The sequence below is a fragment of the Perissodus microlepis genome, chromosome 7 (genome assembly GCF_051167445.1).
Source record: "Perissodus microlepis isolate ML-2025 ecotype Zambia chromosome 7, ASM5116744v1, whole genome shotgun sequence".
Taxonomy (NCBI): domain Eukaryota; kingdom Metazoa; phylum Chordata; class Actinopteri; order Cichliformes; family Cichlidae; genus Perissodus; species Perissodus microlepis.
In genome coordinates this window covers 64,348,920-64,366,578 of record NC_140467.1, presented here as the reverse complement: position 1 = coordinate 64,366,578, position 17,659 = coordinate 64,348,920, and the positions used below count along the sequence as shown (strand labels likewise).

The 17,659-nt window shown below is 45.6% G+C and overlaps 1 protein-coding gene across 3 annotated transcripts; it reads left to right on the top strand.

Annotated features, from left to right (window-relative positions):
* Positions 1–5: 5 nt before the first annotated feature.
* nox5 (NADPH oxidase, EF-hand calcium binding domain 5) lies at positions 6–17,645 on the top strand. 3 transcript variants are annotated; one of them, XM_084936682.1, is made up of 17 exons: positions 6–845; positions 3,108–3,250; positions 3,330–3,480; positions 3,734–3,944; positions 5,258–5,495; positions 6,476–6,629; positions 6,712–6,884; positions 6,960–7,142; positions 7,223–7,355; positions 7,744–7,886; positions 7,966–8,142; positions 8,567–8,611; positions 9,700–9,824; positions 10,274–10,358; positions 10,440–10,539; positions 15,964–16,130; positions 16,741–17,645. In XM_084936682.1, the coding sequence occupies exons 2-17, from the start codon at positions 3,131–3,133 to the stop codon at positions 16,870–16,872; spliced, it is 2,337 nt and encodes a 778-aa protein (XP_084792808.1). In that variant the 5' UTR covers positions 6–845; positions 3,108–3,130; the 3' UTR covers positions 16,873–17,645. The 3 variants fall into 3 exon arrangements, with proteins under 3 accessions (XP_084792808.1, XP_084792809.1, XP_084792807.1); XM_084936683.1 differs by lacking the exon at positions 15,964–16,130 and having other exon boundaries at positions 16,741–16,857; XM_084936681.1 differs by lacking the exons at positions 15,964–16,130; positions 16,741–17,645 and having other exon boundaries at positions 10,440–11,611.
* Positions 17,646–17,659: the final 14 nt, after the last annotated feature.

Here is a 17,659-nt window from a genome sequence, read left to right as displayed (position 1 = left end):
TTTTGATCTCATTTTACCTCCGTACGGTGACGTAAGAATGGGAAAAGCTGCACGTTCAGTGAATCTGTGTATTGTGAGTAGAATAAAACAATGATTGGAACAGAATGTGCTTAAGTTTACTTAGATAACAGGGTGTGACTGTAATTTAGAAGAACAGGAAATGATTCATAAGTGTTTTTAGGATGACGTTGTCAACCCCTGTTTACAGGACTATAGTGGACTTTTGTTCTCAACCAGTTGGTTTAGCTATAAGTCCTGGTGTGTAACTGTGTAGAGTAAGGAAGTTATTGACAGTGGGGGTCTGCCTGTCATGAATGCCTCAGCTAATTAAACAGGAAGCCACAGTTACAAGCCTGGGGAGGACAGCCCCCCCAGACTGAACAATAGAATTAGTGGAAAACTACTGAAGAGGGGTGACACAGGGCAGCCCCCCCCCCCCAGAAAGATCCTCACTTGATGCTTGCTGTGACTGCATATAGTGGGATCTCCCAGTGTGCACTGGTAATAAAGCTTTGATGAAAAATACTTCAGCTTCATGTGACTCTTCTCCAGCTGGATATCTAAAGGATCGGTGAGGTCAAGACGTGAACCTCAGCAGTATCAGGAATAACAAACTTATAAAAATAATAAAAGTCTAGTTAAACCATGTGACAAACCCGGACTCACCTGTGGGGTGAAACGTGTTTCTGCTCTGCTCCATGTTGTTTTTGTGAGGGCTGTGGGATGTCAGCTCCAGCTGACACGGAGGAGGAGGAGGAGGAGGAGGTAAGGAGGAGGTGAGGAGGAAGCTCAGAGGAGACAGAGAGCAGCTGAGGACGGAGGGAGACTCGCCGCAGCAGGAAAATGTGAGTCTGACTTTAATTTGTGAAACTAATATTTTAAGGATTTTCAGGAAAAGATGGATTTCAGAGACTTCATGGCTCAGTGAGAGTTTCAGGTTTAAACTAAAAAGTCAGTTATCAGAAACCCGTGATCATATTTGGAATACATTTTTTAAAATGTTTTTGATGATTAGTCTGGGCGGTTTCTGACCTCCATACAGCAGCTCACACTGAGAGCTGTCGCTGCTGTATGGAGGTCAAATAATGCACGAATAACTACAGAAAAGCAGAAGGATGGCGCCTGTACAGACGTGTGGACATTCCTGCTGCTCTCTGATTGGCTGAACTGATCTCGGGAGGTGAGGTGTGAGGCGCAGCTGTGACTCTACGGTCAGAAGCTTTATTTAAAAAACAGCTGAAATTTTTCAGGCTGGGACTCTGAAGGACTTTCAGGTTTGATTGTGGCGATGCTTCGTCGCCTCACGTGTATTATTTGTTGTCTCTGCATCCGACGTCTCCACGACGACGGCATCGCCGCAGATTGTCCCCGTGAGGGAAACCAGCAGGACGTCCACGAGTCCAGCTGCTCGTGAAGGCTGACGGTTCAAATTCCACTCAGATCCCAGCGGAGACTCTGCGATCACAAACCTTCGACAACTTTACAAACGTGAGAAGCTCAAGTTTGATTTAACAGAACGGGAACGCCATCGTTACCGCCACGGGGAGGAAAAGACTACAGCTGCATTAGAGGCTTTGACACAACATCAACTGGAAGATGATGCTCGTCTCTAAATGTGGGTAAAAGGAGACCTTTGACCTACTGTCACCTGCTCTGAGCACACACCTGTCCCACCTGCTGAGAAGAGCCTGAATGTTTCCCAGAATGCATTGCAGGCCTCAGACTGAGACTCATGCTGTTTTTAACACAGTTTAAATGATCTCCCTGGAAAAGTGATTACACAGAACCAAATCTGGACTCGATCACCACCAACCAATCAAATCTCTGCATGACATCAGCAACCAAACACACCGGCTTTACAGAAGGACGGAAAAATTAGAATCATGTGATCGTCATCATCACTTTTACCGTTGGTTGCACGTTGGTTTGCATTCTCCAATCATCACTCCTCTTATGAAGGTTGATGCAGTCTGATGATTTATTAGACAGCTGCTCCACAAGAGCTTTTCCTTTTATTTGCCTTGCTGAGTGTCAGGAGCGCCGGCCTCAGTGATTCCTCGTGTAGTGCAGTAATAACCTGTTTTGTACATGGCAGAGGGAACCCCTCAGCCTCTGAAGGACACATAGCCGTGCTGTTGCTGCAGTAACAAGAAATGGTGCAAAGAATAAAGATTAAAGGCCAGATGATATCCAAACACCCGTTCTTTCAGCCCGAGCCTGTTTTACAATAATGACGCTGATTTAGACATTCAGATTCACACAGATTGCACATTTGTCCTGCTTCCAAATGATTATGATTTACAAAACAGGCCAGGTGTGCACATTTCATTAATCTAATCCTAGTTTTGCATATGCACAGAGTAAAGTCGTTTGTGACAGTAGATCTGGGAAAGGGTTTGTGAAACTCTGAACTGGTTCTCGTTCTCTTTGAATATCTGCATGACCTGGTTTCATCTTAAATTCGTTAACACTGTTGACCCTGAAGAGATGTCCCTGCGTCTCGACAAGGACAATAAGGACCAGGACGAGTTTCACCCTTTAAAATATGATAAGAAGAATTTCTGACCAAGTCTAAGCATATGATGAGACAACCTGAGTAATAATATGAGCTAATAAAACACGTAAAAGGAGATTCAAATGGGACCCATCAATCCCAGAGGGTCTCAGCAGACTCACAGAGCAGAGCAACTCAGATTCATTCAATTCAGTTTTATTTATAAAAATCACAACAACAGTTGTTTCAAGGAGCTTTATAATGTAAGGTAGATCCTACAATAATACAGAGAAAACCCAACAATCATATGACCCCCTATGAGCAAGCACTTTGGTGACAGTGGGAAGGAAAAACTCCCTTTTAACAGGAAGAAACCTCCGGCAGAACCAGGCTCAGGGAGGGGCGGGGCCATCTGCTGTGATTGGTTGGGGTGAGAGAAGGAAGACAGGATAAAGACATGCTGTGGAAGAGAGACAGAGGTTAATAACAGATATGATTCAGTGCAGAGAGGTCTGTTAACACATATTCGCTCTGATGGAAGAAGAGTAATTAGGATTACAGGCAGATCAAAATAAAAAGCTAGGTTTGATGCTTGCTGGCTTGTCCCCTCCAGCTGCAGCAGCAAAGCTGGTCACCATGAGTCTGGACGAAGACGCCCGCTGGCTGGAGTGGGTGACCAAACAGTTTGAGACCATCGCCGGAGAGGACAAAGAGATTGACCTGGAGGAGTTCAAAACAGCTCTCAAGGTCAAAGAGGTGAGAATGGACTGGCAAGCAGTTTAGAAAAAACACCTGAAATGAGCCTCAATAACTCGTGTCCTCTAATTGTTCGCAGTCTTTCTTTGCTGAGCGTTTCTTCGCACTGTTCGACTCAGACGGCAGCGGCTCCATCAGCCTGGACGAACTGCTCAAAGCTCTGGACCTCCTGATCCACGGCAACGAGACCGACAAGCTCCGCTTCCTGTTCCAGGTCTACGACGTGGACGGTCAGCATTCGCTCATGCATCAACATTTACAGCATGTCAGAAAAATTAGTTATTTTCAAATGTTTCAGTCTGTCTAACAGTTGTAGATAAGAGATAACTGACGTCCTGAAGCAAGTAGAGGTCAGTTATCAGTTTTGTGGCCATGTTTCATTTTTATAACTCTGTAAAAGGCTGATGGGGTATCGTCGTCAGCCCGCCGGGCGACGGGGCAGGGGACAAGTTTCACTTAATCCTTTTTGCTTTCTGTTAACAGGCAGCGGTTCAATAGATCCAGACGAGCTGAAAACGGTTCTGAAGTCATGTTTGCGTGAGAGCGCCATCTCACTGCCGGAGGAGAAGCTGGATGACCTCACACTGGCTCTGTTTGAGTCCGCCGATAAGGACAACAGCGGCTCCATCACCTTTGAGGAGCTCAAAGCTGAACTGGAGACGTTCCCCGAGGTGATGGAGAACCTCACCATCAGGTCAGTACTGATGTCTGTTTATACACCTGTAAACCTGCAGACCTGCTAATACACCTGTAAACCTGCAGACCTGCTTATACACCTGTAAACCTGCAGACCTGCTTATACACCTGTAAACCTGCAGACCTGTTTATACACCTGTAAACCTGCAGACCTGCTAATACACCTGTAAACCTGCAGACCTGCTAATACACCTGTAAACCTGCAGACCTGCTAATACACCTGTAAACCTGCAGACTTGCTTATACACCTGTAAACCTGCAGACCTGTTTATACACCTGTAAACCTGCAGACCTGTTTATACACCTGTAAACCTGCAGACCTGTTTATACACCTGTAAACCTGCAGACCTGCTAATACACCTGTAAACCTGCAGACCTGCTTATACACCTGTAAACCTGCAGACCTGTTTATACACCTGTAAACCTGCAGACCTGTTTATACACCTGTAAACCTGCAGACCTGCTAATACACCTGTAAACCTGCAGACCTGTTTATACACCTGTAAACCTGCAGACCTGCTAATACACCTGTAAACCTGCAGACCTGCTTATACACCTGTAAACCTGCAGACCTGCTTATACACCTGTAAACCTGCAGACCTGCTAATACACCTGTAAACCTGCAGACCTGCTAATACACCTGTAAACCTGCAGACCTGCTAATACACCTGTAAACCTGCAGACCTGTTTATACACCTGTAAACCTGCAGACCCGCTAATACACCTGTAAACCTGCAGACCTGTTTATACACCTGTAAACCTGCAGACCTGCTAATACACCTGTAAACCTGCAGACCTGTTTATACACCTGTAAACCTGCAGACCTGTTTATACACCTGTAAACCTGCAGACCTGCTCCTACACCTGTAAACCTGCAGACCTGCTAATACACCTGTAAACCTGCAGACCTGTTTATACACCTGTAAACCTGCAGACCTGCTTATACACCTGTACACCTGCAGACCTGTTTATACACCTGTAAACCTGCAGACCTGCTAATACACCTGTAAACCTGCAGACCTGTTTATACACCTGTAAACCTGCAGACCTGCTAATACACCTGTAAACCTGCAGACCTGCTTATACACCTGTAAACCTGCAGACCTGCTAATACACCTGTAAACCTGCAGACCTGTTTATACACCTGTAAACCTGCAGACCTGCTAATACACCTGTAAACCTGCAGACCTGCTTATACACCTGTAAACCTGCAGACCTGCTTATACACCTGTAAACCTGCAGACCTGTTTATACACCTGTAAACCTGCAGACCTGCTAATACACCTGTTCTGTTTTTCATCTTCCCCTCAGCGCTGCTAACTGGCTGAAGCCTCCTGATCTGGACCAGAAGAAGCGTCAGACCCCTCGCTACCTGACCCGGGCCTACTGGCAGAACAACAGCCGGAAGCTGCTGTTCCTGGCTGTGTACTCCCTCCTTAATCTGCTGCTGTTCATCGTCGCCATGTTGCGCCACAGCTACGGCGGGCCTTGGTTCATGGTGGCTAAAGGCTGCGGCCAGTGCCTCAACTTTAACTGCACCTTCGTCATGGTATGACACAAACTGCATCCTTACCTGTCTGTGCCTCTTTCCCTCCATCGTGGTGCCGGTGCAAGAAGTGGCTTCCGGTGGAGAGCCGGTTCTCCCACAGTGCCTTTTCGGCTTCAGCCAGCATTTCCATTAGCATCATGTTCCATCCACACTATGGTGGACATGAGATGTGGGCTGCATAAGTGGAACATCTAAAAGGCCGTTTTTGCTGCATTAACCCCTGACATAGCCACCATCGGGTCCAGTCTGGACCAGTTGGAAGCAGTGAAACCAGTTCTAATGCCAGCACCACATGGCGCCACATTTCTACACATAACACTCATGAAAAGGTTTTTAAATTTGATGCACTACTCACAGCAGATCATACCTAACCCATCAGAGCTGTATCAGTGGAGAACTAAACTGATTGTGGATATAAAACAGTAATTTTACGCTGACTGATTTTTTCTGTCTACACAAAAAAAGCAACAAAAGCAATAAAGTAACAAACGTGCAGCTGCTCCTGTTTATGTGGGTGCTGTCTGTACCAACCACAGTATTTATCACAGTCATTAAACTCATGATCACCCAGCAGAATGAAGCCACCAGTTAACTCAGCTAAACCTGTGAGGCAATAATCATTGCACCACAGCTGAGTACTTTCACACAAAGGAAAGGAATCAGCAGAGAGGGGGCTGTGCTGTGTCTTAGTGTCCAGCAGAGGGCAGCACAGACCTGCTGCTGCCACGTTTCCTCCTCTATTTATCTTTAAGTGCAAAACAGTGCAGCTGAAAACAAAACACACATGTGCTGATTCAAATCAGAGCTGCCTGCAAACTCAGATAAAGCCAGGAAAGAGAAAACACCCAGGAGTCAGATCAGTACGTAAGCTGGACCCGCTGCACCATCGTGTGGTTCAGAGTGGTGTCACATGACAGTATGAGCGTAAGTCCAGCTGAAATCTCAGCACACGCGTGTTGTGGTGGCGTCTTCGTTTCCAGGTGCTGATGCTGCGGCGCTGTTTGACCTGGCTCAGGGCCACGTGGGTGGTGAGGGTGTTTCCTCTGGATCAGAACATCCTGCTGCACCAGATTGTGGGCTGCGCCATCCTCGGATTCACGCTGGTGCACACCGCCGCACACGCCTTTAACTTCGGTATAAGCACACACCCACAAGCACACAGGTGTATACAGGTGTAAACAGGTGTAGACTGGCATCCTGGTGCTGTGTGTCTCAGTCCAGATGACGGAGAGCGGTGAGTACAGCCTGTGGGAGTACCTGCTGACCACCCGCCCTGGGATTGGCTGGGTGAAGGGGACAGCCTCGCTGACTGGAGTCGTCCTGCAGGTGCTGATCTGCCTCATGGTGCTCTGCTCCAGCACGTTCGTGCGCCGCAGCGGACACTTTGAGGTAACAGACACGGTTTTTCTCTGTGTGCGTGGTCTGCTTCCTGCCGCGAGATGCTGACCGCCGTTTCCTCCGCAGGTCTTTTACTGGTCTCACCTGTCCTACGTGTGGGTTTGGATCCTGCTGATCATTCACTGTGCAAACTTCTGGAAGTGGTTCGTGGTTCCAGGTCTGGTGTTCGTGCTGGAGAAGATCGTGGGGATCGCCGTGTCCCATATGGGAGGCCTCTACATCGTGGAGGTCAACCTGCTGCCTTCCAAGGTGCCGAACACAAAGCGAGCCCGGCGCCCCGATCGGAGCCCGAGGTCCACCGATGTCTGATGGTGTTTTTTGTCTGTCAGGTGACTCATCTGGTGATCAAGCGTCCCCAGTTCTTCCAGTTCAAACCTGGAGATTATGTCTTCATCAACATCCCAGTGATCGCCAAATATGAGTGGCACCCGTTCACCATCAGCAGCGCTCCCGAGCAGTCAGGTACACCTCACACTCTCAACACTGAAACAGTCCTCATAGGTTCAGCCGGTCCCAGACTTTTGGATGCGCTCTCAGGGCTTTCTGTCCGCTGGACTGCAGTGGAGTCTGAGCTCTACGTTACACATGAGGTAACATTTCTAGTAAAGAAAAAACGCAGATTCCACCTGCTGACACTGAGAACAATGAGCTGAAAGACTCCAGCTGATATAACTGTGGATGGGAATGGCAGAACCTTTCAGCTTAACGTTGGTTTGTGTTTATTGATCCTCTCTGATGAGATTTCAGGTAAAAGCTTTGGTCTCCTTTTTGTTTCGTTTCTCTGTAGCGTGGTTTTTAACCGTCTAATGAAACTGGTGTAAGTTCTGTGTCTTCACTTGTCGTTCTGCAGATACTCTGTGGCTGCACATCCGCTCGCTGGGCCAGTGGACCAACCGGCTGTATGAGTACTTCAGAGAGCTGGAGAGCGAGGCTCTGGGTCCCAACAGACTCGCCACCAGCCTGCGGAAGCGCCGGCAGCTGCCGAGAGCTCAGGTTAGACTCTGACACACCTGCGCTCGCTGGGTCTCCGCCTGCTTCCTGTGCGTGACATCTCCAATGTGGTTTCCTGTAGGACGACCTGTTCAGCTCTGCCGACGGTAACGGAGCAGTGGCGTCTAATGAGGACGGCGCCATCGAGCTGACGATGTACCGACAGAGCGGCTCGCCGTCGGGCGAGGCCTCTGAGTCTGGAGCTCAGGGACTCGTGCAACCTTTTCCAGACGGTCTGGGATCAGCAGAGCGAGGAGAGGTCAGGAGGAGAGTTCAGCCTTTAACAAATATGAATCTACTGCACTGAGAAGAACGAACCACGTCATAAGTCTGAGATGTTCATCCCTGCGTCGGCCACTTTGGTGCCTCAGAGGTGTTAAATAATGATCGCTATGAAGGGCCAGACATGTAGAGTTTATCTGCATGCTTCAATAAATCAGCAGCATAAATACAAATATCCTCGATCATATTGTTGGAAATCTCTTTTATTAGTTCCAGAAAACATGTAGTTAAATAACACCTGCATCTGCAAGCCACTTTGCCCCCCTCCTTACTGAAATATATTTGAACCATTTTCTTTGCCCAGTAAACTTACAGAAATCTGATGACACCTTCAATGTGTGTTTGGTTTACTGACAGAAGAGTTTTAGTACATGTGTTTCTGGTTTTCTTCTAAACTGCAGATTTCTGCCAAGCTGACTGAGAACCACAGATTCTGCAACATCAAGGTGAGGAGCTCAGAGCATGAATCGGTTTTTATATGATTGTGTATAAGTTACAGTGAGAAGAGCTCAGCGGCAGTGTTGAACCAGCAGAGAATTATTATCATTATTTTATCAGCCTTTGCACACAGTATCAGGTTTTCCCCTGAAAGTCCAAAAAGCCCAAAATTTGGAGGTTGGGTGGAGGAACATGTTATTAAAATGGACTTAAACTCCCTGACAGTTGGTAGTTCAGGCAGTTTCGGCTCCTTTTAGGGCAGCAAGAGATTCATATGTTCAGATTCAGATTCTTCGGTTTATGTGTGAAAAACTTGGTTTGGGTTTACACCAGGGCTGGGCAATCTCAGTCCACGAGGGCCGGTGTCCCTGCAGGTTTTAGATGTGTCCTCGAACCAACACAGCTGGTTTAAATGGCTAAATTAGCTCCTCAACATGTCCTGAAGTTCTCCAGAGGCCTGTTAACGAACTAATCATGTGACTGACCCAAGGTGAGATCTAAAACCTGCAGGACACCGGCCCTTGTGGACTGAGATTGCCCACCCCTGGTTTACACTGACAGGTTTGATTTTGCAACGTTTTTCTCTATGATGTGAAATTTTCTTCCTGTTAAAATAATTTAATATAAGTTTGAAAAAAACATTTTTTTATTTGTGTTTCTGATTTTTTTGTGAAGCACTTTGTGATTTTTATCTGTGAAATGTGCTATAAATACATTTTACTTACTTACTATATGTACACAAAAAGGATTTTTCCATGTTTTTGCAGTGAGACCTGGCAGATCCATCACGTTGCCTTTGCTTCGTTCTCAGCACCGTTTCTATCATCTGTATTTCTTTGTAGAAAGAGTTTGTGTAAAAACTGACTCTGCTGGGAAAATAGAGCTCAAAGAGAGCGAACATTGGTCAGAGTCATTGTGCTGTTTCTGAAAACAGCTTACAGCTTTAGCCGAAACTACATAGGACCGAGAGTAGAACCCTGAGGAACACCTCTGACACTGTGGGTGAAACCGTTGACCTTCAGCTGACACAGGCGTAGTTTGTCAGGAATCGCTCGTTTCAGACGCAGCTTCTTGTTGAATGTCTGCCATGTGACAGTGTTACGTAGACGGGCCGTACGGGACTCCGACACGGCAGATCTTTGCCTCCGAACACGCCGTTCTGATCGGGGCAGGAATCGGCATCACACCCTTCGCCTCCATCCTGCAAAGCATCATGTACCGGTAAGACGCCCACAGGCCTGTGCTCCACCCCTCAGTCCCTCCATCAGCCCAGCTGTTCAGTTCAAGTCATGTGTAAACTGCAAGTTTATAATCAGCTGTAATCTGTCGACATGCTGGACGTTTATTCAGGATCGCTTCCTCATTGCTCTGCTATGATAATATAATCAATGAGAATAAGCTGCGGCTCCAGTGATGTCCTCTTTCAGCTTTGCCAGAAAATTAGACTTATGTGATACTGGATCATTTTCAACAATAAATAAAACACAAAAGCAAATATTTTAATTTCATTTTGTTTAATTGTTCATTTTTTTTACTTTTAGGACTCAGAAGGTTAGACGAGTTATAATTAAGTCTCTCGTGTTCAGTCACCCTCTCCACCGTTTGTTTTTTACAGTGAGTAAAATCATGAAATGAATATAAAACTGACTCCAGGTGTTTCTGCGGCTCAGGTACCGCATGAGGAAGCAGAACTGTCCCAGCTGTAAATACTCGTGGTGCGAGAACATCAAAGACAGCGAGATGAAGCTGCGCAAAGTAAGAAAAGTGCATCCCAACAACAGCTCACTGTACTGCAATGAAGCACACGTGGACACCAGGATGTTCTTCACCCTGCAGGTTGACTTCATCTGGATCAACAGAGACCAGAAGTCCTTCGAGTGGTTTGTCAGTTTGCTCACCAAACTGGAGATGGACCAGGCCGACGAGGAGCCGGAAGGTGAGAGGATGCTTCAAATTAGAGAGGGAAAGAGGACTGATGGAAAAGAAGTGATGCAGAGGGAGAATCGGGGATCTGAACAAAGTAAGGGTGAAACCTTGAGGATGTCTGCAGGTCTCTCACAGACTGCAGCTTTCAGTGCGGCTCAGTTAGAGTACAGGAAGTCAGGCTGGTTCCCGGTGGTGGCGGCCTTTGTCTGGGCTGACTCCAGTTCAGAACTTCCATGGATGGAATATTTAAGTGAAATACAATCTACAGACCTTTCTTTAATCCTGGTTCAGTTTCTCTACGTTGTTTCCCTGTGTGGATGAAGAAGAACTGTTTTTCCTCGAGCACATGAAATCTGAATAAAACCTTCACAGTTGGCCAAATAGATTTATAGACCCAAGTGTTTTTCACACAACTAATGATTACATGGAGATTTTTAATAAACTTGTGGCCATGGCTACAATAACGTGTAGACAGACCAACATGCATTTAAAGGTTCGTCTTGCATTGCATGAAGCAGACCCCCCAAAATATTACAACAAGCCCTCCCAAACAAAGGGACGACTTCCTGAAAAAGTTATCAGACTTATGAAAAGGTTTCTGTGGTCTGCAGGTGATTATTGACGTGGCACTGAGGTCACTTCCTTCCAGCTGTCTGAATGCTGAGGTCCACTGAGCTGAGGCTCAGGATATGTCTCCGCTGGCTTTGGAAGGGACAGCTCCGGCCGACTTTTTTGGCACTATTTAAGTTTAGCTCATCTTCTGGGTCTGAAAAGCGAAGCTGAGGTTAAACCTTCATTCTCTCTGTTTCCCAGCAGGGGGCGACACCCCTGACTGCATAAAGAACTAATAATAATAATGATAATAATGCATTTTATTTGAGGGCGCCTTTCAGAAACCCAAGGTCACCTTACAAAGAACAAAATTAATAAAAGGAACAATAGTCATAAAATACATCAAATAAGTTAAAATTACAAAACAGAGCGTGACAACAGATAAAATCAGCACTAAAGCGAATAAGCCAGTTTAAACAGATGTGTTTTGAGCTGTGTCTTAAATACGGAGAGGGAGTCAATATTTCTTAGTGCAGGAGGAACGGAGCTCCAGAGCCGAGGAGCAGAGCGACCGAAAGCTCTGCTCCCCACAGTGATAAGGTGTGAGGACGGAACAGCAGATGATGATCTGAGAGGGCGGGAAACAGTGGTGATATGGAGCAGGTCACACAAATATGAAGGAGCAGATTTATGGATACACTTGCATGTAAGAAGTAAGATTTTAAAATTTATCCTGGCTTCTACGGGCAACCAGTGAAGCTGCTGAAGAACTGGGGTAATATGAGCTCTTAACGGAGTGCAAGTTATGACCCGAGCTGCAGAATTTTGAAGAAGTTGGAGTTTATGAAGGGACCTTTTAGGGAGACCAAATAGGAGGGAATTACAGTAATCAATACGGGACGTAATAAGACTGTGGACAAGGATGGCAGCAGCATGGGGAGTAAGGAAGGGACGGAGTCGGTTAATATTACGTAAGTGGAAGTAAGCAGACCGGGTTATGTAATTAATGTGAGACTGGAATGAAAGAGTATTATCAAGTATGACACCCAAACTCTTAACCCGAGGGGAGGGAAGGGTGTGGGAACTTTCAATGTTAATGGAAAAGCTGTGGGATTTGGTTAAGATAGATGGTGTACCAACAAGTAAAACTTCAGTTTTATTACTGTTGAGTTTGAGGAAATTGGAGGAGAACCAGGATCTAATCTCAATAGGACAGTCTGAGAGGGAGGAAGGTGGGAGGGATGAATTGGGTTTAGAAGAAAGGTAGAGCTGGGTGTCATCGGCATAACAGTGACAATTTATATTATATTTTCGGAATATATGACCAAGAGGAAGCATGTAAATAATGAATAAAAGAGGCCCCAATACTGAACCCTGGGGCACACCAGCAGAAACAGGACAGAGAGTTGAAGAATGGGATTTAAGTTGGATAAACTGAGTGCGGTCTAAGAGATATGAGGTGAACCAGGTAAGGGGGGGGTGTGACTAATACCAATGGAAGCTAACCGGTTCAGGAGAATATTGTGAGAAATGGTATCAAACGCCGCACTAAGATCAAGAAGGATGAGGATGGATAGGAGACCAGAATCAGCTGCCATCAGAAGGTCATTGGTAATCCTTAGCAGAGCAGTTTCTGTGCTATGATTGGAGCGGAAACCAGATTGAAATGGTTCATAGAGGTGATGGTCATTGAGATGTAAATGAAGCTGGGCGGCGACAACTTTTTCAAGAATTTTATAAATAAAGGGGAGATTTGATATAGGGCGAAGATGATCAAAGTTATTGGGGTCTGCACCAGGCTTTTTGAGAGTTGGGAAAACAGAAGCCTTTTCAGTGCTTCAGGAACAATTCCAGTGTTCAGGGAGGAATGAATAATATTGGTTATGAGAGGAGCTAACGAGGGAAGACAGGCTTTAACTAACACAGTAGGGAGAGGGTCAAGTTGACAGGTGGATGACTTAGATTTTTTAATGAGATTAGATACGTCAGTTATGGAGGGAAGAGTAAAGCTTGAAAATAACTGACAGGAAGACAGTGGGGGAAACAGGAAGTCTGCTTCAGAGTCAGGAGCTCCTACAGAGTTAAGTTGATGGTGGATATCTGAGATTTTACAAGTGAAAAAAGAGATGAGAGAGTTGCAAAACTCAACAGAATACATCTGGGAGGGGAATGTGTCTGGAGGTTTTGTAATTTTACTGAGCAATGAATAGAGGGACCTGGAGTTACCTTCATTAGAACTAATTAAACCAGAGTAGTAAGCAGATTTGGCTGAGGCAATGCAGTCCTTATAGAACAAAACATGATCACTGTGCATTTCTTTATGTACAGTAAGTCCGGTTTTGTTGAATAGACGTTCAAGTTGGCGTCCTTTAGCTTTAAGGTGACGCAGGTCGGGGGTAAACCATGGAGCTGAACAGGAAAATGAGACAGTTCGATGTTTAAGGGGAGCAAATATGTTAAGAAGGTTATGGAGGTTGACATTATAATGACAAACGAGTTCATGAGGGGTTGAGGAGCTGTGGATAGATGGAAACAGCTGGGTTAATATTACTAATTTTGCTAAAAGTGATATTACGAGGAGTACAGGTTTTGGAAGCGGTTATGTTTGCATCAAAAGAAATAAACATAAGATCAGACTGGGGAATCAATGTGGCTTTACAATGGGTGGGGGTAAGGCCAGAACAACAGACCAAATCCAGGATATGACCTTTAGAGTGGGTAGGAAATTTTATGTACTGTAGAAGCCCAAAACTTTCCAGGCAGGAGGTAAAACCTCTGGAAAGAGGGATTTTTATCATTGTCCATATGAATATTGAAGTCACCAGCAATGATCAGATTTGGAGAAAGTACAGAGAAATGAGTGAGAAGAGCAGAAAATTCATTTAAAAACTCCTTGTTTGGCTTAGGTGGCCGATAAACAGCACATATGATGGTGGGGGTAGATCCAGGGAGCTGTAGTGCAGTGTATTCAAATGAATGAGAGGGAGGGGCAGAGACAGGGGCTGTATCCCAGTTCAGGGTCTGCAGCCTTAAAGGCCGCATTTTAAGGCCGATTACGTCACAGCGACGTGACGAAGGCTGTCCCAATTCAAAGGCTGCTCGAAATGCGGCCCTCAAATGCGGCCTTCATTTCCCTGAATTTTAAGGCTGTGGCGGTGTAGACTTCAGTCGTGTCCAAATTCATGGGCTGCATCCTCCTGAGGACCCGGCCTTCGCGGTCTACGTGGGCCGGGTCCTCAGAAGGTCGGGTAGGCCGGAAGTAAACGGCTGGGGAAATTGGACGGTCTAGCCTTCTGATTAGCGTCACCGCTGTCTCGGTGGAGTTTAATAAACTCGGCCGTCTGCTCCTTGCTGTCTAAAATATAACAGGACACTGGCGTAAATTCTCGACTGTCTCATACTTCTGTTTAATCAGTTTTCTGTTTGATGTTATTCAGCTGTGTGAAAACCAAGGAGGAACCCACCCGGGGGATTAATAAAGTTGTATTTTATCTAATCTAATCACTTTAATCTCAGCCAAACCGATTTACTCACGAACAAACAAAACACTGAAAAAAGCCCAACAATAACATTTTTAGGTTGTCTAAGTGACTTATATATTACGTTTAACCTGAGTAGCGAAAGTTCGCGGTGATCTGAAAATGATGTGCCGGGAGTTGTGCCGTTCTCGGCGGCTTCAGTGACCCTCGAGCTCCCGGCTCGCTATCGAGCTGGTGGGTAGCAGACGTCTCCGAAAACGTCGAAGCACTTTTGCAAATATGCGATATCTTGATAAACCGAGCAGATATTTGATGTTTACACAGCTACTTTCTCGCCTAGGAGTGGAGTCATTGACAGAAACAAAGTCATTGGGCTGTTGCCATGTTTCAGTCAAGCAAAGAAAGTCCAACTTACGATCACAGAGAAGATCATGGACGAGATGTCCCTCACCAGTGAGAGAGCGGATGTTTAATAGACCGAACTTGATGCTGAAGTTGCCATGCTGGACAGTGGGCTTAGTTGATCTAGCCAGGTGGGCCAGCACACTGTGGTCAACAGCCCGGTCAGTCTTGCAGGGAGGACGACGAGTTTTTGACCAGATGGAAAATATTGAGTTAGTGTCACTGATGTTGAACTTCCGCCGAAGCCCTCGTGGATATACCTGCGGCGGGGCTGGAAGGCGATGTCCGGGTAGAAGTATAGAGCCACAGGTGGAGAGACAGCCAGGCAAAAACAGAGCAAAAGATCCGTAGCAGAGTACTGGAGAAGAGCTGTCGCCGGGTGATGAATGATGGATACAAAAACCCAGGTGAGCACGAGCCACACCAACACCCTGTGGAGCCGCATCTTAATAAGGGCCGAGCACTGAGCACAGACGGAGGGACCGAACAACCAGCTGACAGCTGCAGCGCAAGCAATAGAAGCCCGCAGATATTGCGAAAACAAGTCAAAACAGGGTCGCGCCTTAGATACTTGGTTCAAATTGTCGTCAGCAACTGACAAAAAATTATAATAAAAATAGTAATAATAATAACCGGTGAGCAGCGGCAGCCAAGCGCGCCAACGTTCACTCGACCGGAAGTCCAATATCTCCTGTGAATATTGATCGTATAGACGTCTGTGAGGGAAGTCTTCATCTCTGAGCTCAGTAAACACTTTCCTGATGAGTTTATGGTCTCAGTCGCTGGTTTCAGGTCTTAAGAAATAAAACAAGTTCATTTTGGAAATGATGATGTCATTAGAGACACAAGGCAGCAAATTCGGGACAACGTCTGGAAATGTAGACAGAATTTGAAGACACTCCTAATAGTTTTCATTATTGAGTTATTTCCTTCCACGTGGTGTTTAAAGTCCTGCAGAGACGCTGCTGTGCGCTCGTTAACACAAAGCTGATGTTTGTTAGGACGCTTCCTGGAGATGCACATGTACATGACGTCAGCGCTCAGCAAGAACGACATGAAGGCCATCGGCCTGCAGATGGCGCTCGACCTTCTGGCCAAGAAGGAGAAGAGAGACTCGATCACTGGACTGAGAACCAGAACCCAACCGGGCCGACCCGAGTGGGGGAAGGTGAGGCGTTGCGTTGGTTTAACTTGGTCTTCTTCTTTTCTGTTATTGGTATTTTTCAAGGAGAGTTTGGGACCCTTCCTGAATAGTTTTGGAAGGTTTTGGTAGAGTGTCCTCTTTGGGTGACATGTGATCCTGGACCTGATAAAGTAACGTTGGGCTAAATCAGACAGGCTCAACACGGCGAAAATGATTTGGCTCTAAATAAAGGCTACAAACAGAAAACAGCGTCCATGGACATCTGCTTCTCAGGGGGACATTCGCACCAGACTCTGTCAGGAGTCACCACACATGAGTTCATCACAAATTCGGAAAGTTCTTTTGTAAAGACTGAAAAATTTAGCAATGAAGGAGTCTTTAATTTTTGAAGCATCATTTGATGTTTGCTATCTCTGAGGCTTCAGGCTGCCATGGATGGCCATTTAAAACATTTAAGGTCCTGGATGTTAGTTCCTGGAAAGGAAACTACTTCTTCTGGAGTTTATTTTATTGAAGCAGAGGGGAGACCGAGACATGATGGTTCTCCAATAGCGGTTTAGTTTTATGAATCGAAGAGCATCGGCGTGTTTTGCAGTATCAGCTCCTAATAAAATACTCTGTGTGTGTGTTTCAGGTGTTTCAGAAGGTGTCTGAGGAGAACAAAGGGAAGGTACATGTGTTTTACTGCGGCGCTCCCGCTCTGGCCAAAGTCATCAAAGCTCAGTGTGAACACTTCGGCTTCAACTTCTACAAGGAGAACTTCTGAGGAGGTCACGGGCCGTCAGCACACACCTGCAGCTGTGTGTGTGTGTGTGTGTGTGCGTGTATCGCTGATGTTGTGGAGACATTAATCATTTTATGTGTTCACATTTTGTTGGACCCACCTCCTTTTTGGGGGTGTGACGTACATAGTATGGGGCTTGGTTGAAAGTGACCTATCGTGAGAGCAGCTTCGCATGATTTACAGCTCAAAATAATCCTTCTTTATCTGAAACTGGCCCTGGGAACTTCCTTTCAAAGTGGAATAAAGACAATTTGTGTTGTATTTGTATTTGTTGTAACTTCTGCTGCCCTCTTGGAAAAAAAGAGAGACCTGGTCTCTCAGTGAGACTTTTCCCTGCACAGGTTAGAGAAATATCCCAGTAATGTTTATGGACCTTATGGGTTTGTATGGAAGCTTGTTTCTACTACTGGAAAAAAAAAAGTGCCATCCACGAGTAAACAAAGTTAACAAAAAAAAAAGCTACTTTTAAAAACTTTTCTCTGAGTGATTTTTATGAAAAGTTTGACTTATTAATTTGAAATGTTAGGATACTAAACCTAAATTTGGACTTTTTCACAAAAATACTTGTGTATGGAACATCTTTATTTAATAATAAAATCTAATCTTCTTTGTTATTTTACTTATTTTCGATTTTAATAATTACTGTGTCTGATCCATCTGTGGCAGGTTATTGTGTTAATGATGTTTATGTGTATGAACTGTCCAAATAAAAACAAATAAATAAACATTTCTGATCTCTTTAATAAAAGCAACTGTTTCCAGGCTTTCT